The sequence below is a fragment of the Neofelis nebulosa genome, chromosome 4 (assembly GCF_028018385.1).
Source record: "Neofelis nebulosa isolate mNeoNeb1 chromosome 4, mNeoNeb1.pri, whole genome shotgun sequence".
Taxonomy (NCBI): domain Eukaryota; kingdom Metazoa; phylum Chordata; class Mammalia; order Carnivora; family Felidae; genus Neofelis; species Neofelis nebulosa.
Window position 1 is genome coordinate 5,227,897 of NC_080785.1, and position 24,559 is coordinate 5,252,455.

Sequence of the window (24,559 nt, forward strand, 5' to 3'; positions counted from 1 at the left end):
CTGTGTTTTTTGTGATTCTTTATATATATGTAGACAGTGAGATTTGTCTGTTTCCTTGATATTGCATCATATATAATTAATCAAACAGTTATTGGACATCATCCAGATTTTGCTCTGAATGGTTTGTAAAACAGATACGATGCCTGTTTTTGTAGAGCACATGGTCTAGTGGAGTGCCATTGATCCCAGGCTCTTTTCCAAATATAGTTTTTAAATAAATAAAGTAAAATATTTAAGGTTGCATAGATAAATGATTAGATTGAAATTTTATGAAAAGTGTAAAAGCCAAATTTGTAACTGTATAACGTGTTTTTAAAAGATTTACACTTAAATTGTAACTTCTATTTAATAATTACTGTAATTTTCAAGTAATGATGAGGGTAAATGATATATCTGCAAACACTGAATGTGGTAAGAAGTTACCTGCTTTCTGTTGGCGACAGGGCCACAGGTACCGCTGTATCACTCTGCTTGAGCATATATTCATAATGAAACGAGTTTTTAGAATTCTAAATTTCAATGATTAGTAAAATAAAGATGAATTTTCCCTCCCAACATCCTAGAAGCCTAGATTAAATACAGTTTAAAAATTCATTCAAAGAGGGTGCTTTGAAAGAATGTGCTATGTATTGTTAAGGGAGGCCATAAGTAGACTCTGGAACTTTAATTTTTTTTTTTTTTTTTTTAAGACTCTGGAATATTTTTGACATCTTATAGTCTGTTATGCGGTTATGGTGGTGAGTTTACTGAATATAGTTTTAGGGTATATACAAAGAATTATTTAACCTTTGAAGGAAATAATTTCCTAATTGTCCAAAATAAAAACGTATTGTTTCTATGACTTGGTTGTGAGGTAAATGCTATCTTAATAATTTTATTCAGCAGTGCTTGAAAAACAAAGAGAAAAACCGTATTTTCAGGTTTCGTTTCATATTCTTCATATTCCATGAAGGGATCTTCAAATGATTCCTTCCGTAACATGGTGCTAGTAAAATATTAACCTTTCTCCTTAAATTAATCTATCCAGGAAACTCCGTACTCGGGGAGAGACTGTGCTGGGCAGTGGGTGTAGCAAGATGCCCTGCCCCGTGGAGTCCCCACAAGCCTCGTTTTACACCCCAGTTCTGCTCCCCATTAGATGTGTTGTCTCAGGCTGGTTTCACTGTCCGACTTTAGTTTCCTTATCTTTTAAATGAGGATAATATATCAGCTATTACTATTCTTTTTTAGAAGAGAAGAATTAAGCGAGAGAACTATTAGGCATACCTCTATTTGTCCTTTCAATTTTATTTATTTTTGTTTTTTATTTTTAAATTTTTATATATTTTGAGAGAGAGAGATGGATAGAATCCCACGCAGGCTTTGTGCTGCCCGATGCGGGGCTCAAACCAATGAACCGTGAGATCGTGACCTGAGCCGAAATCTAGTCACTCAACTGACTGAGCCACCCGGGCGCCCCTGTCCTTTCAGTTTTTGCTGGGCTTTGAATGCCTTTTTGAAGCCTTCTAAGCTGTACTCCCCCCTTTTCCCTTGATTCTCGTTACACCTGTACATCCGTCCTGACAAGTATGCCGTCCTATTGTTATCTTCCACTAGCTACTGACTAGATCCATCGAGGATGGGAACCCTGCCTCTATTTTTATACAGGCTGCCATTTGAGTAGAAGGTGTGGCACACAATAGTTACTCCAAATTTTGTTCGGTACAAATCATTATAAAGTCATGATCTATTGGGGCACCTGGGTGGGTCGGTCGCTTGAGCGCCTCACTCTTGGTTTGGTCTCAGGTCATGATCCCAGGGTTGTGGGATCAAGCCCAATGTCAAGCTCTGCTCTGAGCATGGAGACTGCTTGAGATTCTGCCTCTCTCTGTCCGCCCCTCTCTCCCACACTATTTTTCTCTCCCTCTCTCTAAAATAAATTTAAAAAAAATTAAAATAATGATTTGTTACCTCCTAGCACAGAACCAGGAGCTGATAATATTCTCTTAATCCTTATCGCTTCCCACAGTATAATTTAATAATGTGTGATCTGACATCAAGAAGAGTTTGATATCTTAGTGGGTAATACCCAACTAGATGGGAAAGTAAATAGATAGAATGTAGTGTGTGAATGTAGATTATCAGAATAGCAACCACATACCTACATTTGCCACATACTTAAGGCGTTGGGCTGAATGTTTTACACGTATTGTCTTTTCTAATCCTAAAGACAATTTTATACCAGGTGGTGTTAGCTATCTTTTAAATGATTAACAAACTGAAATTGAGCTGAGCTGACTTGCCAAGGTCACATTGCTTGGAAATGCAGATTCTGGACCATTTGACTCCAAGCCTTTGATTTTAACTAATACAGCAGACTAAAACAGCCTTTGCTGTTCATTCACAAAAGCAACCATTTGGGGTTAAGTAAGAGTCATGGGAGGAATGGCATTGTGTAAGGGCAGGAGTTAGATCTAATTTGCCATTGTAACCCCATAGATTTACACAGCTCTTAGGCAATGCCGTTGAATGAGACGCACAGGCTGTACATGTTCTCTTAGGAACTTCCTCACACGTGATTAGGTTCTTCAGTGTAGTTACCTCTGCACATGTGCCACCTAGTGGTTCAATAGAAAACACAGGTAAGGACCATGGATAAAATCCCCTCTCTGTCATCCCCGTGGTCACAGTGGACTTTTGTGGCTTTAAAGCATTTTCTGACCAAGCAGCGTTGCCTTTATTTTAGATCAAGTTCAAAATAAGGAGAAAGATACATGGAATATTTTATATCAAAGAAAAATAGAACACTGGAAGTTTTAAAATGTAAAAAGCACTCCCATTTCATGGTTTTGGGCTATTAGCCGTTTGAACGAAAAGAATGCTCTGAAATGCAAAAACCGCAAGCTGGCAGAGTAGCCGAGCCTGGGCCGTTTTATGGTTTAGACACAGGCACAGGGTGGTGTTGTAGAGTGCATTTTTAGTAGTGAACTGTGGATAACCAAGTACTGGCATCAGAACTATTCCGTCAGTTGTCACTGAGTTTATAGTCATTTCACCAGACCATCTCTGGTTAGATATTTAGATGACATCATTTTCTTTTTCTTTTCCTTAAACAAAATTTTAAAAACATTTTTATTTATTTCTGAGAAACAGAGTGTGAGCTGGGGAGGGGCAGAGAGAGAGAGAGACAGACAGACAGACAGACAGACAGAGACCAAGACCGAATCTGAAGCAGGCTCCAGCCTCGGAGCCGTCAGCACAGAGCCCGACGTGGGGCTCCAACTCACAGACTGCGGGATCATGACCTAAGCTGAAGTCGGACGCTTAACCGACTGAGCCACCCAGGTGCCCCTGGATGACATCATTTTCAACCAGAGCAATCTGTTTCACATTCTGCTGTGAAACTCTGGCAATTTTTTTTTGATTTTTTATTATCTATCTATCTATCTATCTATCTATCTATCTATCTATCTATCTATCTATCTCACATCCAAGTCAGCATATAGTGCAATAATGATTTGAGGAGTAGATTCCAGTGATTCATCCCCTACGTATAACACCCAGTGCTCATTCCAACAAGTGTCTTCCTCAATGCCCCTTGCCTGTTTAGCCACCCCCCACCCATAACCCCTCTAGCAACTCTCAGTTTGTTTTCTATATTTAAGAGTCTGTTTTTGTCCCCCTCCCTGTTTTTATATTATTTTTGCTTCCCTTCCCCTATGTTCATCTGTTTTGTATCTTAAATTCCACATAGGAGTGAAGTCATATGATATTTGTCTTTCTCTAATTTCACTTAGCATAATCCCCTTCAGTTCCATTCGCATAGTTGCAAATGGCAAGATTTCATTCTTTTTGATGGAAACTTTGGCAACTTTTCGAAGACTCAGGCCAGGAGAAGAGAGAGACATAAACATTAGTTTCATTGTCCTGCCTTGACTTTGACAGATAGTAAGATCTAATTTATCCTGCTAAATGAAGAGTTTTATGTGTCATTTCACATATTTAGGGATACTTTTTTCAGTTTCTATTTTGTGGCTGGGTCTGGCCCCCCAGATAGTGGTCATGAGATTCCTCTTTATTTCTCCTTATTTCTTTGAAGACAAATGACCAGAACAACAAAGTCCAAACCAAAAATCCATCAATCCCTACTGTGCCTTCAGCAGATCCAGGGTAGGATCCTGGGCCGACTCAGTGGCAGTAAGAGCTGGAAGCAGAAGGAGAATAGCATGAACTCATGAAGCCTGCCTTACTGTTACCTTCTTTGTGGGTCAAGCCCGTTCCAGATCCCACCTAAAGCAAACAAACCAAGCCAAACAAGAAGCACAAACTCCCTGTAGTCTGAGTCTGTTTTTTCCCCTCTGAAATGCAGGGAGCCTAGTTTCTAAGGACTGAGTACCTGAAAACCTGCGAACCTACCATTGACATTTCGTGTTTAAGCCTGCCACCTCCTTCTGGTCTAATTTGAGAACGAGAGGGAGACAGGGAGACAGACACACGTGGAGAGACAGTCTGCCTACTGGTTTCCTCTTAGTTATGAGCAAAAAGAGCTGCTAAACATGTTAAAAGCGTTGTGCATTTTCTTTGTGAAGGAGATGAAAATAAGGAAATAGTTGGGATCGTGCTACAGTTTGGAGAAAAATTTCGACGAGAGGCTGTAAGTGGTAGATAGCAGCACACACCGGAGAGCAGACAGGCTGCACCCTGTCGGATGGAGTTCAGTTTGGGGGTGGAGGCTCAACAGAGTGGGCCCTGAGGAGAAAAATGCTGCCGGGAGATGTAATGGCGCATGACCCTGGCCCGTGTGGCTCGTGATTCGTGACCTTTTGAGGTACTCTTACTCTCCTTATCTTGACTCTTACCCTTGCCTAGGAAGGGGGATGGTACAAAAAGAGCATGTCCACATGCGCTCAGGGCATCTCTGGGTGGAAAGGAAATGCTTCCTTAAAGGCATTTTAAATATGGTCATTTTATAGTGCTTTGAATATAATAGAGGGAATCCGTGTGTCTGGTAGAATCATATTACTTCCTCTTTTCGGTCATAAAAGCACCAGAGGACAGGCAACACAAAATAACTTTTGGATCTTTCCAGATGCTTCCCCTAGGGCTTTAGGCTCTGGAGGCACCGATCTGCTTTCCAACGTATTGCAGATCCCAGATCTACCAGATACGGCATAAAAAGGGTCAGGTGATTTCCAAACTCCAGTATCACTTCTCATTGCCTGCTCACCAACCCACTTTTGAAGTGTTTGCTTTAGCAGTTCCCCACTCCTTCTACTGGCTTCTGTGTTAATTGGGGCTTGGGTTAAAATGCTACAACAGAGGCCTCAAACGTGCTCAGGGCATCTCAGTGGTGTAAATAAAACACATTAATTTTTCTTTCGTGTAGAATTTCTGAAAGTGAGAGGTTCAGGCTGATGGGTCATCTTTGCTCCCTGTGGTTGTTTCTGGACCCACGTTCCTTTCATCTTGTTTCTCTGCCCTTCACGAGAATGTTGTTCTCATCTGCAACATTGCATCTGGGTTGCTGATGTGTCTGTGTTCCGGTCCACAGGAAAGAGGGAGCATCATTTAGTCCAGGGCAAATCCCTTCCTGTTAGGGGACATGGAGGATGCACGGGGACTTTTGGTCATCCTCTGCTGGTGAGAACTTGCCGTGATTAGCTACCAAGAAGGTTGAGAAATAAAGTCAGTAGCTAAGAAGTTAGTGCCGTACTGCAATTTGCATGTAAAAGAGTATGGATTTTATCCTCTGTCCATGCCTGGTGCACCGGTGAAGTTCTTTACATTACATATTCTGGATTTGAATACCTATCGGTGTATACAAATCACATGTATTTTCTTTTAATCTCTGATGTCCTTTTTCATTTTGTTCATGGTGTCTTTTGTCATAAAGAAATTTAATATGCTAGTAAAGCTTGCAAATCTTTTTATCATCCTTTGCTGTAAATATATTTTATATTTGTAGATTTGCTTCTAGGCACTCTGTGTCAGTTTTGTGGCTGGGGGTAGATCAGATAGGCAGTCTGATTGATAGGCCCACAAGCACTTGGTTTATGGCTAACTTTTCTATTTCGGGTTTACGAAAGAATGCTATTTTATTTTTATTTTTACTTATTTTAAAGATTTTATTTTTAAGTAATTTAATTGAGCCCAGTGTAGGACTCGAACTCACAACCCTGAGATCAAGAGTTGCACGCTCCACCGACTAAGCCGGCCAGACCCTCCAGAACAATGCTGTTTTAAATAGGAGAACCCAGACTGCCTGGTCGCTGCTTTCTTTCATCATTCATTTTATGATTTGACAAGGCTTACGATTATTTGTAGTTTTTGTAACTGAACAATTAATAGTTCTCAAAATTAATTGTCAAAATACTTACCTCAAATTCGTTATGAATTTAGAAGATTTTGATAGTCACAGAGGAAAGTCAGACTGAAGAGATACGAGATCAGGTGTGGTGTGGAATTTAGTGTTGAAGCTGCTAGAAATGTCTAGAGTGCAGTTAAAGTAAGGTCTGCAACTCAGGGGAGGGGCCAGGGCCACAGATGGCAGTTGAAGACCATGAAGTCCGGAGGAGACTGTGAAAACCTGGATAACAGTTAAGTTCTTCCAGAAGAGAGAGCACATAAAAGACATCCTGGGGGCTGTTCCCACATTTAGAGGTCTGAAAGAAAACAGCTGAAGAGACAGATACTAGGTCATTTAATTTTCCTTCGCCACCTCGTGAGATATATGGTAGTGTTGTCGGGCTGCAGACTTCGAGAGGGGGCTCCGTGAATTGTACAGATGGGAGCTGGCAGAACTGGTACTCGAGAGCCAGTCTTTATGCCTCTGAAGCCTGGAGTAATCCGTTACACCTCCCGCTTAGAAAAGGGGGAGGAACATTTCCCTGGGGAGGAGGCTGTCCTTAGTGCCAGATGAGTTTCTACAGAGTTTGAAGGTTTGTGGGTAGCCCCTGGACTGTCAGTTCTGTTGCTGGCAGTGGCGGTGGAGAGAACAGCACTGCGGTGGGAGGCTGTCCGTTAGAGAAGGCGCAGTCCCTCCAGAGTCCCATTTCATGAATTTTACTGGGAAGAGAAAGCAAAGACAGAGGAGAGAAGCTTGAAGGACTGTAAGTGCGTTTTGTTTGTTTCTTGTGTTTGGAGTCGTGGTGGGGAAAGGTCTCAGTGAATTTCGAGTTAGAAAAGAAGGACCAGGGGCGCCTGGGTGGCGCAGTCGGTTAAGCGTCCGACTTCAGCCAGGTCACGATCTCGCGGTCCGTGAGTTCGAGCCCCGCGTCAGGCTCTGGGCCGATGGCTCGGAGCCTGGAGCCTGTTTCCGATTCTGTGTCTCCCTCTCTCTCTGCCCCTCTCCCGTTCATGCTCTGCCTCTCTCTGTCCCAAAAATAAAAAAAAAAAAAATTAAAAAAAAAAAAAATTAAAAAAAAAAAAAAAGAAAAGAAGGACCAGCTGGAGCGTGGAGTTGCGTCTGGAGCGCCGGTGGAAGGGCAGTACCTGTGAATGTCCAGTGATGCGGTCTAAGAGAGGGGGTGGGTCACTTTTATTCAGAGAGAAGCATGAGGCCGTGGTGTTTGGTCGGTTGCCTCCTGATGTGATAGAGTACGTGTGAGGTGTCTGGGGTTGGAGTCTTGAGGATAAATGAAAAAGGCAATGGAGTCCAGATGTGCTCTGAATTTCAATTATTTACTTTAATTTTTTTTTAACATTTTCATTTATTTTTGAGAGAGAGAGGGAGAGAGAGAAAGAGTGCAAGTGGAGGAAGGGCAGAGAAGGGAGACACAGAATCCGAAGCAGGTTCCAGGCTCTGAGCTGTCCGCACAGAGCCTGATGCGGGGCTCGCACCCACAGACCATGGGATCATGACCTGCGCCGAAGTTGGAAGTTGGATGCTTAACCAACTGAGCCACCCAGGCACTGTTTAAGCATTTACTTTTAGAATCTCTGATAATTAAGACTGTAATGATTTTTTTAAATTAATGATTTTATTGGTAAAGAACCATTTTTTAAAATTTATTCTGAGAGAGAGAGACAGCACGCGCACACTTGCATGCAAACGAGGGAGGGGCAGAGAGAGGGAAAGAGAGAATCCTAAGCAGACCCCATACCGTCAGCACAGAGCCCTGTATGGGGCTTGATCTTGTGAGATCATGACCTGAGCTGAAATCAAGAGTCACATGCTTAACCGACTGAGCCACCAGGCACCCCCAGCCTTTTAAGTGAGTTACATTGAAATGCATTTGTTCTATAGATGAACCACTGTAATCCTAAAAATAAGGTTAACAGTTTTTACTAGATGACACTTGGCTGAGTCAGTTGGCACAAAGAACAGTGTGCCATGTTTTACATTGTTTTGATGATCATTTTGCAGTAGAGCGTAAATCTAAGCCATGCCATCAATTACATACAGAAACTTTCCCTGTGTTAATGAAGTATTGCCGTCGCTCTTTCATTCTTCTTTTGCAGTGTACGCTTTATAGATGAATTCGTCAAAGATTGTTTCAGTGCACGAGTGACTTTTTATATTCTCTTGTTTACAGCAGAAATCAAAGAACAGTCTGCAGAAGAGGATGCTGAAGCGGAAGTGGACATCAGTAAACGGCCAGTCCCAGTCCTCGAGCGCTCGGTGTCTGAGGACTCTGCGAGCTCCCTGGTCTCTGTTGGTGTAGAAGTCAAAATCAGGTCAGAGAAGGAAAGCAGCTGGCGTGGGCCTTAGTGATAGGCGGGGAGTTGGCTAGAGAGAGAATTCAGAGTAGAAGCTTGGTATGTAAATACGGATGGAGGTTTTTTTTTTTAGTACTTTTAGGTTTGTGACTGATGTCTCTGTGTGTGATTGGGGTGAAGCACATCTGTGGGCTTAGGTGATCGTACAACAGAGCAGTAGACGGTCACGTGGCCCTCGTCTCGTCCGAGCAGGACACAGTATCCCCAGCTCGCTCTTCCTAGCTGAAGAAATAACGCTGAGCTTCTAGCGTAACGATTGATCTTTTTGATAGTTACCTGTAAACGTAAGTTTTATACTCTCGTTCCTTCTCTTCATTCTTTCAAACCTGTCTGTGTACAATTCAGCTTTGATTCTTGGAGTTTTTTAGGCCTCATTTGAGAGACGTGAATAAAAGCATGAAAGCATTTACCAGTTGACCACTGCCGTCTTCTTGAGATGTTTTCACTCTTGCTTTGGGCACCCATGCCTCCTCACGTTTCGCTGGCTTCTGCGGACACTCCGCACCTCTATAGTTGGGGTCCTCGGCCTGTGAACTGCCATCTGTACTCATTGGCTGGGAATGGTCATTGCCAGTGCGATCGCCAAGTCCTGTCTGCGTGCCAACGAACCCTTCCGTTTCCACGCTTCTATTTCCAGGGCTCCCCTTTCTCTGAGGCGCAGACTTTCCTCTCCGTCGTTTGCTTGGCATCTCCACTTGGAAGTAGAGCAGACACCTCACCCACACGTGGCTTGTTCCGCATTTTGGGGGAGGCTTGACATTTTTCACAATAAAAGTGTAGGCTGAAAAGCAAAGCAAACAGTCCCCATGACACTTGACACATTAATCCTGCTTTGTTTTTTCTTGGTAGCACTTGTTAGTTCGCAGCGGTTCATTTGATTGTGTGATCATCATATGAGCTCTCTGAAGGCACTACTTTTTCTGTTGGATTGATAATTTTTTCCCATTGATCATGTATTATGTTTTGTTTTTAATTTTTTTTTTTTTTTTTACATTTTTATTTATTTTTGAGAGACAGAGAGACAGAGCACACGTCGGGGAGGGGCAGAGAGAGGGAGACACAGAATCCGAAGCAGGCCCCAGGCTCTGAGCTGTCAGCACAGAGCCCAATGCGGGGCTCGAACCCACAAACTGTGAGACCGTGACCTGAGCCGACGTCGGACGCTTAACCGACGGCGCCACCCAGGCGCCCCTATATTTTGTTTTTAAGATGGTTTTCCTTGGGGCGCCTGGGTGGCGCCGTCGGTTAAGCGTCCGACTTCAGCCAGGTCACGATCTCGCGGTCCGTGAGTTCGAGCCCCGCGTCGGGCTCTGGGCTGACGGCTCGGAGCCTGGGGCCTGTTTCGGATTCTGTGTCTCCCTCTCTCTCTGCCCCTCCCCCGTTCATGCTCTGTCTCTCTCTGTCCCAAAAATAAATAAAAAACGTTGAAAAAAAAAAATTAAAAAAAAAAAAAAGATTGTTTTCCTTAAGATTCAGACCTCATGTCTCTTTGCTGTACTGAATATATTTTTGAAAGAATTCAAAGGAAGCATTCCAGTTGGTTTCTTAGTCTTAATAGTATAAATGCTTTGTCATATTTTTATACCTCTTTGCATCTCTCATCTAGCATTCTCTTTAGTTATTTTAACAATTTTTTTTAACATTTATTTATTTTTGGGAGAGACAAAAATAAAGTGGGGGAGGGGCAGGGAGAGAGAGGGAGACACAGAAGCAGGCTCCAGGCTCTAAGCTGTCACCATAGAGCCTGATGTGGGGCTCAAAAGCACGAACCATGAGATCATGACTTGAGCCCACAGTCTGACACTTAACTGACTGAGTCACCCAGGTGCCCCTAGTTCCTATTCGTGTTTCCTTTGTCTTGGGCCCCCAACTTTCCCCCCCAATTTTAAAAATTGAGGTTTAATTTATATACAGTGAAATTCACCCATTTAGTGGGTTTCGACGGTTGTGCACAGGGGCATGACCACTACCACAACAAAATCCAGAACAGTCCATCTCACTGAAAAGTCCCTGATTCCTGTTTGGCTGTGGCAGCCGCTTACCTGCTTTAGGTCCTTGTAGTTTTGTGCCTTTGCAATAACATAGAAATGGACTTGTAGGGAATGTATTCTTTTGATTCTGGCCTTTTTAACTTTTTTTCCTGGCCTTTTTACTCACCTGTGCCGTTGTATATATCACCTGTACATTTATATATGTAGCTGTTTCCTTTTTATCGCTGAGCAGGATTCTGTCTTCCGGAGGCACCCACCACAGTACGTCCACTTCCTGTTAGGGAGTATTTGGGTCCAGATTTGGCAATTGTGAATACAGTTGGCATAAATATTCACTCTTAGGTTTTGGTGTGAACGTAGGATTTTCATTTCACTTCTGTAAATACGTGGGAGAGGAGAAAGGTAAGTTTGTTTAAAGAGAATTTCACAGGTGTGTTCCAGTGTGTGGCTCTACTGTTTTGTGTCCTCACGAGTGATGAGTGAGAGTTGCGGTGAGAGCATGGATTGGCAGGACTTTTCTGTTCTGATTCCACTTTACTCTTTGGCAGACCCCACGCGCTCTGGTCTCCGGGTGGTGTGTTCTTGGGGATCCCGCCATCGTGCCGGGCCGGGGAGGCCCGTTGTGGTCCTCGTCCAGAACACAGCCCTGCTCCTCCTCCAGGGCCAGGCCTCCTCTCCCCGTCTTCTCTTCCTCCATGACCAGCTGGTCTTCCGTGCAGGTGCCTTCTTGCCGTCCCGCCCTCACCAGCCCACCAGGGAAAATGAGCGAGAAAGATCTGGGTGGGTCTTTGTGCCTTCCCCATATTGCTGCTGTTCTGCTTCCCGGGCTTCGGGCTGTGACTGGCACATTCTCCGGACTCATCGCCACGGCCCCAAGCATTGTGCGCGAGCGCCCAGAGAGGGGGGCAGAGAGACGCTTTGAGTGGGTTGCAGCTTACCTGTGTCTCTGGGTCACAGGTGTCCTGTGTTCTCACAGTGTCTCACACTTGGACATCAGCAGTCTTTTAAAAGGTTTCAACTGAGTTCTTCTTAGGCTGCTTGTCTGACATGAAATGGCCTCTTCTCCAGATTAAGTGAATGCTTGTGTCCCACCTCTCTTCGGAAGTGCCTTTCATTCAGTTGGAGGTGAATTGGTTGCCCGGTGACTTCTGTGATCTGATGTGTTTACGAAGAGTGAATTTTTAGATTGCCTGGTGAGATGATTCTCTGACTGTGGGAGCAGTGCTTTTTGCAGCTTTCTACACCCAAAGCAGAAGCCAGAAATTTCCTTTTTCACACCTTTAGAGTTAATGAATTACTCTGAGAGGTTTAGATGACTGCCTTACTTCTTCCATCTCTTGGCACCTAATTCTTTAGTGATTTGGGTACTTCTTTAAAGTTGGTTTATTTATTTTATTTTTTTTTTGTTTTTTGTTTTTTTAATGTTTATTTTTGAGAGAGAGAGAGAGAGACAGAGTGCGAGTAGGGGAGGTGCAGAGAGAGAGGGGGAGACAGAATCCGAAAAGCAGGCTCCAGGCTCTGAGCTGCCAGCACAGAGCCCGACAGAGGGCTTGAACTCAAGAACTGTGAGCTCGTGACCTGAGCCAAAGTCGGATGCTTAACCAACTGAGCCACCCAAGTCCCCCCATAATGTTTTTTTAAAGCTAAGAAATACTAATTTTTTTATTCTTTTTTCTTTTTTTTTTTTAAGTTTATTTATTTTGAGAGAGAGACAGACAGACAGTGCAAGTGGGGGAGGGGCAGATGAAATGGGGAACCTGGGGGGGGGGTGGGGGGAGAGAATCCCAAGCAGGCTCCACGCTGCTACCTGTGGTATTTGACGTGGGGCTTGAATCCATGAACCGTGAGATCATGAACTGAGCTGAAACCAAGAGTCGATCACTTAACTGACTGAGCCACCCAGGCGCCCCTATTCTGGTATTTTTAAAAAGTTTTTATTTAAATTCTAGGGGGCGCCTGGGTGGTTCAGTCGGCTAAGCGTCTGATGTAGGCTCAGGTCATGATCTTGGGGTCTGTGGGTTCAAGCCCCCCCTGCCCCCCTCCCCAGTCAGGCTCTTTGCTGACAGCTCGGAGCCTAGATCCTGCTTTGAATTCTGTGTCTCCCTCCCTCTCTGACCCTCCCCTGCTTGTGTGTGCGCACTCTCTCTCTCTCTCGCTCTCTCTCTCTCTCTGTCTCTCTTAAATAAATAAAAATAAAAAAAATTAAATTCCAGGTAATGTACAGTGTAATATTAGTTTCAGGTGTACAGTATAGTGATTCAACATTTCCACACATCATCTGGTGCTCATCGAGACAAGCGCATCCTTAATCCCCTTCTCCCATTTACCACCCCCCACCCCCATAACTCTCAGTCTGTTCTCTAGAGTTAAGAGTATGTTTTCTGGTTTGTCCCCCCCCTTCTATGTTCATCTATTTTGTTTCTTAAATTCCACATACCTCATATGTGGAATTTAAGAAACACAACAGATGAGCAAAGGGAAAAGTAAAGGAGAGAGACGTGAGCTAAGAAACAGACTTCCTTAACTTGAGAGATTAGACTGAGGGTTATAGGAGGGGAGGAGGTTGGAGGTGGGGAAATAGGTGATGGGTACTAAGGAGGGCAATTGTTGTGATGAGCACAGGGTGTCGTAGGAAAGTGATGCATCACTGAGTTTTACACCTGAAACCCATATTGCATTGTTTGTTAACTAACTGGAATTTAAATAAAAACTTCAAAAGCCTAATAATGCTCCAGCATAAATGAAAATAAAATAAGGGGGGGGATGGATAAAATGAGAAACACAAAATATTGTTAACAGGTTAAGCTGATGGATGGGTTCATGAGCGTTTATTAACTGTTGTTCTACTTTAGTGTCTGTGTTTAAAATTTTCCATAGTAGAGTCAAAGATGTATGTGATCTTAGAAAAAAAAACACAAGCCCAACAACAAACAAATTGTATATATGAGTGAAATCGCATGGTATTTGTCTTTCTCTCACTGACTTCGCTTAGCATAATACTCTAGCTCCATTTGTGTTATTGCAAATGGCAAGATTTCATTCTTTCTTAGGGCTCAGCAACATTCCATTGTATGTAGACACCGCATCTTCTTCATCCATTCATCTATTGGTGAACACTTGGGTGGCTTCCATGTCTTGGCTATTGTAAATAATGCCGCAATAAACATTGAAGTGCACGTACCCCTTTGACTTAGTGTTTTCGTGTTCTTTGGGTAAGTATCCAGTAGTGTGATTGCTGGATAGTAGGGTACGTCTATTTTTAACTTTTTGAGGAATCCTGACACTGTTTTCCAGAGCGGCTACACCAGTTTGCCTTCTTACCAACAGTGTAAGTGGGTTCCCCTTTCAAGGAGCAATTCTTTTAATTCTGTTCTTTCTAAGGTCCCTTATTAATAAGCATCTATTCCGTAAGCATATATTGTTTTTTGCCTTTTAGCTTTTTAATTTTATTGTAGTTAATAGGTAAGTATTGTTTAGAACAAATTTAGGTTTACAGAAAAATTGAGCAGATGCTACAGTGACTTTCTATTCCCAGCCTCCCCTCCCTCCCTCCCTGAGTTTCCCTTCTTATTAGCATCGTGCATTACTGTGGCGCATTTGTTACAACTGATAAACTAGTATTGATGTGCTATTATTAACTAACCACCACAGTTTACAGTAGGGTTCATTCTTTGTGTTCTACACTTCTAGGAGTTTTGACAAATGCATAATGTCCTGCATGTGCCATCACAGTGTATCATGGGAAATAGTTTCATTGCCCTGAAGTCTCCTGTGCTCTGCCTATTTATCCTTTTTCCACTGCTCTTTAACTCTTTCACACACACCCCTCATTGCTGACCACCTAAATTTATATTTTTATGTCTCCATGTTTGGTCAAATGTGCTTTGTGTGTATGTCATGCACAAAGAACGGTCCATCAGGTGGTTAAATAAAACTTTGTCGTCACATATTTTACAGAGCTAGTGTGTAATAGAGTGGCCATTAAACCCTACCTTCTTTTCCAACCTTAGCTTTACTTTCTTTATTCTTTTTAATACTTGGATTTTCTTGAGTCAATTAAAAAGAAATTAGTTTTTCTAAGTATAAACTAGAATGTTTTTTTAAGTTTATTTATTTAGAGCGCGCACACAATTAGGAAGAGTTGGAGGGAGGGAGGGAGGGAGGCAGAGAGAGAGAGAGAGAGAGAGAGAGAGAGAGAGAGAGAGAATGAATCCCAAGCAGGCTGCATGCTGTTAGCATGGAGCTCGATGCGGGGTTTGAACCCACAAAGTGTTGTGAGATCACTGACCTGAGCTGAAATCGAGTCAGATGCTTAACCAACTGAGCCACCCAGGTGCCCCGAAACTAGAACTTTTTGATTTGGTATGTTTACTACCCTAAAAAGTCATGTTATGAATTACAGATGTTTAATTGTTTATTAAACTTAACTGTTCTTATGGCATATACATACTCAAAAGCTTAGCATGCACTACAGTCATAATATTTAATTTTGAAGCAGAAGTATCTACAGTCTGTCATTTAAAAAAATAGTTGAATAAAACTACTTTCTCTTTCTCTTTCTTTTCATTTCTACCAGTGAACAGCTCTGCGCTTTTTGTTACTGTGGTGAAAAAAGTTCCTTAGGACAAGGAGACTTAAAACAATTTAGAGTAACGCCTGGGTTTATCTTGCCGTGGAAAAGCCAGCCTTTTAACAAGAAGGACATTGATGACAGCAGCAATGGAACCTGTGACAAAATACAAAACTCAGCATCACGAAAACAAAGAGGACAGAGAAAGTAAGCAATTTTGAATAAATGGTTGGAATGCAAGGCTATATGTAATTTATTTCCATCTCAGCCAGTGAATACGTAGATGGGATTGTTACTGAATCATTTCTCATGGTTTTCAACATAAATAGGATGCTTTGTGCCTCATTAGTCCTAAGACACACTCTTTTCCTCAAAATTTCTTATTTAAAAAAAAGTTTATCTTCATTAAAGTATTAAAGTCAGTGTGATCATAAAAGTTAACCTTTAGAAGAAACCTTTAAAGAGCATAACATATAACATAAAACTACAGGGAGTTTATGGAATTTACCTATAAATGGGAAGAAGAAAGAAAGTAAAACAGTTAAGTCTTTCTTTCCTTCCTCTGATTAAACTTTTAATTGTTTGTATGGATATAATCTAGCAGAATGACCAAATCAAGGTGGTTTTCACTACCCATGTTCTTAATTTGTCATTGAGTTATTTTACGTTTCACAGAACGTGGAGCTGTCCTATAAACCGTTAAGATACAGGGTTAGCTTTTGGAGTAATTGGACGCTCAGAATGCCTTTTCTGAAGTTAGAAGTTAAAAAAGCAGCTCTGGTTGTTTTTTTTGTTTTTTTTTTTTTTAATGAAGTAAGAATTTACTAAGATATTTGTGTAACTATACGTGTGTGTCTGTATTTATGAACATTATAGTTATGTAAAGCTTTCTCTAGTATGTTTAATTCTGGAGTTAAAATTTTTTTAATACATTGCTGAGTTTTGTTTAAAGGCCATCTTAATGTGTGGACTTGGCTCTGGTAGTTGAGGGAGTGGAAGTTTCTGTAGTCGATGAGAAAGTGTAAAAATTAATTTAGCTTGGAAGGCTGACCAGCCCTGCCCCTTGAGGGCGATGATGTAATCATCCAAGTGCTGATCTGGCTTTCATCCAAATTTAAGTACTAAGGCATTGTTGTGTTGTACTTACTTGATTGGCTCTTTCTTTTGGACGGCTGCCAATGCCTTGAAGACCTGAAGTAGGAAATGAAACAATAACAAGAAAGAGAGTCTTTTTAAAAAAAATTTAAGGTGGAACAGCTTAAGGAGGTTTAGAAGTACCATGTTTAGCATCTTGTTTGAAAGGCCAGAGCTGGAACCTGTAGAAGAGCTTTCCCTTTCGTAGTCAGTCGAGTGCTCACATCCTGATAAAATGTTATCAGGAATGTAGCGAAACTTGTAATGTCTATCCGTAATTAGCAAATTTAATGGACTGGATCAGCTTGTATCTTACATCGTCTTGTTCTGCCTTTGAATAATGGCGAGTATATAAATACTTGCCCTGGGAAATAGACTTGGGCTTTGTTTACTTACTTATTTTATAAGCTAGGTTGATTTTTAGTGAAAACTTTTATGGGCTAAGATAATTATGTAAAAAAATAGCCTTGGTTTAGTCTTTATATACACTTAGTGTTTACCCAATTATTAAGTAATGATAGTAAGACAGTTAATGGACTTTAGGAATAAAGCACATTTATTAAATTTGGAATTCATTTAGAGGTAGACAGATTTAATTTGGCGATGATTGTAAATAGTTACAAAATATGTTACTGATGAATAGAAACCAGATAAACGGCTTGTTTTTTTGGTGGTTATTTTATTTTTGAAAAGGAGGTTTTAAAAATAGTTTTTCCCTCTTGTGGCACTAAATTGTAAGAATATATAGCTGGGGATTCTTCTTCTCTTTCCGTTTGTTGTAGACTTAAAATTTTGGGGGTATTTCAGCTGACTTCTCCTGATGTTCTCGCCTCAGTCGGGCCGCTGGCATCCTTCGGGTAGAGGGTAGCATCCTACTGCTACTGTCTATAACATACAAACTAGTTGCAAAAACTAAAGGAGAGATTTGATTAAACTGGTTGAGAATTGGTTAGTAATAGACTGTTAAGTCATTTCATTGGTTTTTATATCCGTTTCCCCTGTCAAATACTTGTGCAAAGAAAATATCTTAGAACAATGTATTAGTCTTTATAAATGAACTGTTGGTCTTTTTCCCCCCCTCCCAATAAAATAACAATGATTAGTAGTAAAGAATTTGTTTGTAGGAATGAGTTGTATTTATAGGAAAGAGTTTGTTCTCATAATACTGCGGGCATTTATAAAAACGAGAATTTAAAGTTAGCATAGCATGCTAAACTTTTCTGAAAAAGTGAGTCTATGCATTTCTAATGCTGAACATAAAAAATACTGGTTATTTTTATATGGTTTGATATTTAAATGTACTTATTGAAATATGTTAATACTTTTTTTCTTTCAATGATTCCAGGTATAAAAAAGTTTAGTACCCTGGTCATTGTGCTGATTTTCTCTTAATAGGAATCATGATAAATATCCAGCATACAGAAGTGCAGTGAGTTATGATCTATATTCAATAGTGATTTAATCCAGAATTATGATCAGGTTAAATACTATGATATCAGGAGAAGATGAAAGTTTTAGTGCCAGTCATCTGATTTCCCATATTTAATGTTAAGACAAAATAGTCGTCATTGTTTACTTACTGATCTCAGTTAGTATCTGAAGTTTGAGGGCTTTGAAAGTCTGAAATCCCCATGTGTTGTATGCCTTATTTAGTGTTCCTTTTTATACTGTAATTTTCGCTGTTACATTACCTTCTCTATGCCTCGAGCCACTGGTAGCTATTCTGTGTTTGCATTTTACTTCTGACTTGTGAGGTCAAGTCTTAACTTACTCGAGAGTACTTGCAACATCATGCCACAGACCAGCTGTCGAGATTTGTTGAGGGACCGTAAGAAAGCCCCAGCTGACACATTCTGCTCCCATTACCTCCCCCTGCACACTTTGTAGTGGGTTTTCATTTCCCCTGGGAAATAACCTGTCTTTACATAAAATTAACTGCCAGATCTATTGTGGTAGTCCTCATGATAAAGCAGATTAAAACTTCTGATTGAGTTATGTTTTGTAAGCATTTAAGGAAGGCCAAAGGGAATATTTTATGGGCTAAACTCTAGTTCCTGATTAGAATATTAGAGTGTTATTTTAAAAAATATAGAATGGCAAAATAAATTTTTAACTGTAATTTTTAACACTTCCTTATGGATTTGGAGACTTTTTTAGTTGTTGGCTTACGTGCTGTAATATAGCAACCCAGTTTTATATTACACTATGAATAGTAACAGATGTGTTCTAAAAGTTGTTTTATGACAGTTTATGTCTAATAAATTAAAATTGATATGGCAATACGTTATATTTAAGTTGTTATAAACAAAATAATTATCTACTTGTTACCAATTTCACATCTGTTTTGTTTTATTTTATTTTTCCAGAGAACGATCTCCTCTACAGAATATAGTATCTTGTGTAAGTGTGAGCACGCAGACTGCTTCGGATGACCAGGCTGGTAAATTATGGGATGAACTCAGTCTGGTTGGCCTTCCAGACGCCATTGATATCCAAGCCTTATTTGATCCTACAGGTATGAGCTCGTCTTCTGTGATGATTACCTCTTGTTTCTGTAGACATTTTAATTTTAGTGAATTATCAACTGAATAGTAAATACCTTTCATCCAGAAATGATTATGATCACATTGTAAAAAAATAATGTCATTGTTTAAGTACGCTTGCTTAGGTAAAATAAATTGTCTGATTGTGCGTACCTAAGTAAGTTATTTAGCATCTGCCCAGGGCCAGCAGTGGGCCGGATGCTTTTATAAATCTTTGTATTTATTCTTATGTAGACAGCAGTGCCATGGAGATAGGATAATTGAGGAAAGAGAAAAGTTTAAAAGGATCTGGGAGGAGTTGGGGAACTTGGCCATCTGGGTCTATTTTAATGCAGGGTGAAAGACAGACAGTAGGTCTTAGCCATGTGGGTGTCTTATTATAACATATAGTAACCCATACTCTTGATATGGTGCTTTTGGGATTTTGAGTTAATTTCAGTTGAACTGCATATTGATCGAAAGTGGTTCAAGTGTTATGTGATAGACAATTTAAAGACTGAGTTGTTCTTATTGATTGATGTCGGCTCTTGGTGTCGGATGAGGCAGAGTAGAGCTTGTTTGCCATTAATCCTCTTTGTCATAAAGTATTGTGTGATGTCCTTTATATTTTATGTAAAGATACCAAATAAAATATAGTAATATTTAAATAAAATGACTAAAAATTCATTTTTTGTTGCTGAAGAAATAATGACTCCTGCAGTAATTCTCAAACTTGGGTGCATCAGAATCGCCTGCAGGGCTCTCGTGAAAACGTAGATTTCTGGGCCTTACTGCAAGAGTCGTTGATTCCGTAGGTCTCAGTTGTGACATGGGAGTTTGCATTTCCGGCACGTTCCCAGATGACACATTGGAGAAGGGCTGACGGCTTTCGTGTTATCACAGATGCAGGGTAGCATTGTGTGTGGACACTCGAGAGTTGACTTGGGGGTCTACGTCTTCCTGGCGTTACTTTGCTTCACGTTTGTTCCTTCATTTGCTTCCGTTCGCTTCAACTGCTTCAGGCACCTGCTGGGCCCATCACCGTTGCGTGGAGTGGTCGCTGGGAGTGCGCCAGTTGGAGGAGCCGTCACCGGTGAGCGTGGACAAAGCTGTCGTCTCAGGGAGCACAGAGGTAAGTGGAAGCAACAAGTATTGAAGGCACAGCTTTGTGACATTTACTCCAGGCAACATAAAGGTTCACTTGCAAGAATTATTTGTTAAACGATTAGTAGGATATAAAAACCCCTAAAATAGGAGTTTCTAATGTTAGATCCAAGAGTAGTTTCTGCAAACAAGTGGAATATATGTATCTTTTTTAAGCTGTGCAATAAATAGAAATCTTAAAAACAAATATTTCACATTTAAATCAAAAAATTAAAAATTTTAAAAATGAGAATTACTATGTTTACATATCCATGTGGTTACTCTTTAAGACAGAACTATTTGATTAAGATTTAAAATGAACAATATCTGACAGGTCTTTAGTCCACAATGTGGACCAGTTCTGTTTGATATTATAAAAATGGATTCAGATATTTCTTTATGGTCAAGTTGGCACTTCAGGTTCATCCCAAAGTAATAGGTACACACAGTCTGCTGTCTTCTAAAGTTTTCACTGCGATTTTCACCTGTATTTGAAATGAGTACAGAAATAAAAGTAACATTTACCTTCTGTCTATGAAGGACACAAACCCCAGGAAGTGAAAGTCCTTTGCTGCCTACAAATCCCCTTTGGTTTTTGACGATTGTGTTTGGGAGAAGTGAAACAGCCCTTCCAAAGGAATGTTAAAAGTGGAATTTTTGACCATAGAAATTATATGGGCTTTAGCAGATGGAGTATAGGTAAAACTTTAAAAAGTGTTGTCGACACAGGGACTTAGATTCAAGTAATTATTCAATTAGTATAACATTAGCTTTACTCAGATTATCAAAATGACCTAAATTACATGCATGAGTAATTCTCGCCTCAAGCTTAGTCAAATTAGAGTGCTTGTTTTGGAAATGTGACATTACATTCAAATGCTTATGTCATCAAATTGTGAACAGTATAATGCATAATAGCAAATTCTGCAGTCTGGACATACTTGGATGGCCACATCAGGAGTGTGATAGGTCAGTGAGCACTCTTTCTGTCATGAACTACTGCAGAGGTACTTTTGGATTCTTTTGTGAAAGTGAAAGGTATTCTAGGAAAGGTGATGAACAAAGGCTAAAATGAACTTTGTGGTGTTCTATTGGAATCGGAAGCATCAATATAAATGCACAGTTTTTAGTGTTTATACAAATAAAGAAATACAGATGTGTCTATATGTGTGTTAGTATCTATACATATATTTCCTAGCTCTGTTTACTAAGAGGGTAGTTGAAAAGAAATACAGGAGCTGGCCTCACACTGTTCTTTTTGGACCAAAGATATCATCTTTGTGTTTTAAATACTTACTGATAAATATTTAAATGGATTTAGAGATGAAGGTTATGGCCTGCCACTGGCAGAGGAATCAAGGGCCACAGGAGACCTGCATTCCTTCTCTCTTTATCGAGGCATTAGCATGGAGTAGCTGAAGCTGTGGAATGCCCATGGGGCAGGAGTAGTGAAAGCCGAGGGATGCGGGGTACTGGTGGCACGTGGTCAGGCCTTTCCATCTCTACTAGGTTAAAGAAGTCCAGACTTACGGTAGTGTGAGTCTTCTGTGGCCATTTCTACAGGTTTCTTTCTTTCTTTTTTTTTTTTTTTTTGTCGGTTTTCTCCATTATCAAAAAGGCACAGGACAGATCAGCTCGCCAGAACTTTTTTTGTTTGCTTGTTCCTAAGGAAAGAAGAGTTTATCTCACTGACAAAAATTCAAAACTATAACAACACATTTGTGGGATGCAAATTGGTACAAATTTTCTGGAGGGGAATTTGGCGATACCTAGCAAACTACCTATGTCTCTAACAAAGGCATATGTCTATGCCTTCTAGAGAGATTCTATCCTGAAAATATATCTCTAGTAATACAAAATACTTGTGCTATTAAAGCTTAATAATCGCAGCATCATTTAACTTTCAAAATATTGATAACAACCTAACTGGCCATGCATAATTGTTGAATAAGCTATGGTATGGTTCGTACAGTGAAATATGGTATGTGTAAAAATAGAGTGAGGAGTATCTCTATGAAATGATGTGAAGTTGTTTCCAATGTGTATTTTTAAGTGAAAAAAAAAACCAAAAAAAAAACAAAAACCCAAACAGTCCAAAAGACCAATTCATGATGTGCAACCTTTTATGTAAGAAAGGATGAAATAGAAACTATGTCTGCATATAGTTGTTTTGGAAAAGAAATACAGGAGGAATAAACACGAAACTGAAGAGACTGGCTACTGTGGCAAGTGGGTGGGAAAGAGATGGAAAAGAGGTAAGAATGGGACTGATAGAGCCTGGGAGAGGTGGGACAGACACTCTCAGATGTGTATCTTTGTATAGCTCCGTCTCTCAGGCCGTAGGAATCTTTTGTATACCCCCTAAATAAGCAGTCACAGCTCTCTAGGATATGGACGAATACAAAAAGGAATGCCAGAATTCACACTACAGGGAATAGGGAAGAAAGGAGCTCATGTGGGTAACCGGCAAACAGTATCTTGACTGGATCCCTGTAAGGCTGAGGCAAAAGCGCTGTGCTTACATGCTGTGATCCAGTGAGTGCATGTGTTTCGCACGGGGTTATGGGTTACTTGATGTGTACGCTGTGAGTGAACAAACGAGTAAACACATGGTTGGTAACGAGAACTAGGTTTCCCGGTGTTGGAGAAAGGAGCTACAAAGAAGGAAAGACTACAATGAATTTTGTGTTGTTGAAATGGAATCAGAAGTATCGGTAGAAACTCACGGCTTTTTAATATTGATACAAACGGATGCAAGAAGAAAAAGATGTGTGCGTGCGCAGGATAGGTCGTGTGCTCACATGTGATTCCTCTGTGAAGAGGCCTCGCTGGATGTGGGCACACCTGCTACTAATTCAGCACACCTCGTGCCCAGATCGTGGTTTCTTCTCTTTTTCTATTTAAAAAACATTGTTTTAAAACTGTGTATTTATTTTTTGAAAGAAAGAGAGACAGAGCATGTGCGGGGGAGGGGCAGAGAGCGAGAGAGGGAGACACGGAATCCGAAGCGGACTCCAGGCCCTGAGCTGTCGGCACAGAGCCCGACGCGGGGCTGGAACCCACGAACCGCGAGATTGTGACCTGAGCCGATGTCGGACGTTTAACCGACTGAGTCCCCCAGGCGCCCCCCAGATCGTGGTTTCTAAGCACTGTTTTCCAGTAAAAGGAAGTAAGGTTCCTTGAGAAGCAGTTCATGGTACAGAGGGAAAATACAACATGAGGTGCCATAAAGTAAGGAAGTACTCGACAAGGTGAAGACTTATTGAAAACACAGGCGCCAGCCTGAGGGGGCTCCAAGACCTAGACCAGTTTGAGCCACGACAAAAAATACGGTGTTGTGTTTTATCCACAGAATGGAATAAGTACACGAGTCCATACTGATAGCATAGTGTGAATGAATGAATGAATAGCGTAAGTCAGGTCATATCAATCCTCTGCCTACCAGACCTGACTGACTTCCCGTTTCACTCAGAGGGGGGAAACAAAAGGCCAGTGCTCACTACCTGACAGAACTGTCCTTGACCTTCACCAACCCCCCTAAGTCCTTCTACGATAGATACCATTGCCTCACTGTGATTCTTCACCTCATTTGCTTCCTTCACCCATGCTGGCTGTCTCCCTGCCTCAGATGCACCAGACATATGTTCCCATGGGACCTTGGCAGTTTTGGTTCCCTCTCTGTTGAATATTCTTCTTAGATACATGCGTGGCTTGCTCCCTCATGTCCTTGAGTAATTTATTCAAGTGTTGCCTTATCAACGAGGTCCTTGCCGAGCTCCCTATTGAAAGTTTCAAGGGTCTTGTCCTCAGATAGCTTCCCTGCTCTATTGTTTTCTCCTTTCCACTTGTCACCATCTAACATAGTGTGTATTTACTTACTAATGTTGTTCATCTTTCCTTACTGGAGTGATAGTGCTGTTCTGACACGGATCTTTTTCTGTTGTGGTCATTCCTTAATCGGTATTCACTTAATGCCTAAACGAATAGCACTGGAGATCATTCTTGGAATCATTCATAGTTACAGGAAAGATCCAGAGTGCCAGAGGGTTAATGGAGGTCCCTAATGTAGTTAATTTTATAAAAGTTTATGAATTTATACTCATCAAAAAAGAAATCTCTGAAATAGAGTAAATCTGTACAATTTCTACAGAAGTGGTGCAGGATGGAGGGCAATGACAAAATCTTTGCTATCTCAGAAGTTCTCTAGGGGTGAGGTATGTGCTGTTGAACTTAAGAATATATTATGTTTACCAAAAGATAGATGTTCTAAAGTTTTTGACTTTTATTACGACGACGTGTGGCTGAATGTGTTTTGATACCTACCTGTCGTTTCAAAGAAAATAAACATTTCGTTTGCCTCTTCAAGGTAAAGATGACATTTCAGCAATGAGAATGTATCGACTTTTCAAAGAAACATGTGCTGGGGGTTGAGCAGTTTGAAAATGGATGTTTGGAACTATTTCTATTTGATATTTTATTTCCAGAAACAATGAAAGTTTATT

At 40.9% G+C, this 24,559-nt stretch overlaps 1 protein-coding gene across 18 annotated transcripts in view; it reads left to right on the forward strand.

The window, feature by feature from the left end:
• Nucleotides 1-24,559, forward strand: part of KMT2C (lysine methyltransferase 2C) — a 285,986-nt gene that overhangs the window by 103,099 nt on the left and 158,328 nt on the right. For 15 of the 18 annotated variants that reach the window (XM_058723731.1, XM_058723715.1, XM_058723720.1 and 12 more), the window contains 4 exons: nucleotides 8,514-8,655; nucleotides 15,265-15,465; nucleotides 18,759-18,907; nucleotides 19,937-20,046. In XM_058723731.1, coding sequence (XP_058579714.1) covers nucleotides 8,514-8,655; nucleotides 15,265-15,465; nucleotides 18,759-18,907; nucleotides 19,937-20,046 — 602 coding nt within the window. The remainder of the gene's footprint in view (nucleotides 1-8,513; nucleotides 8,656-15,264; nucleotides 15,466-18,758; nucleotides 18,908-19,936; nucleotides 20,047-24,559) is intronic. The other 3 variants (XM_058723732.1, XM_058723734.1, XM_058723718.1) reach the window with 1 other exon arrangement.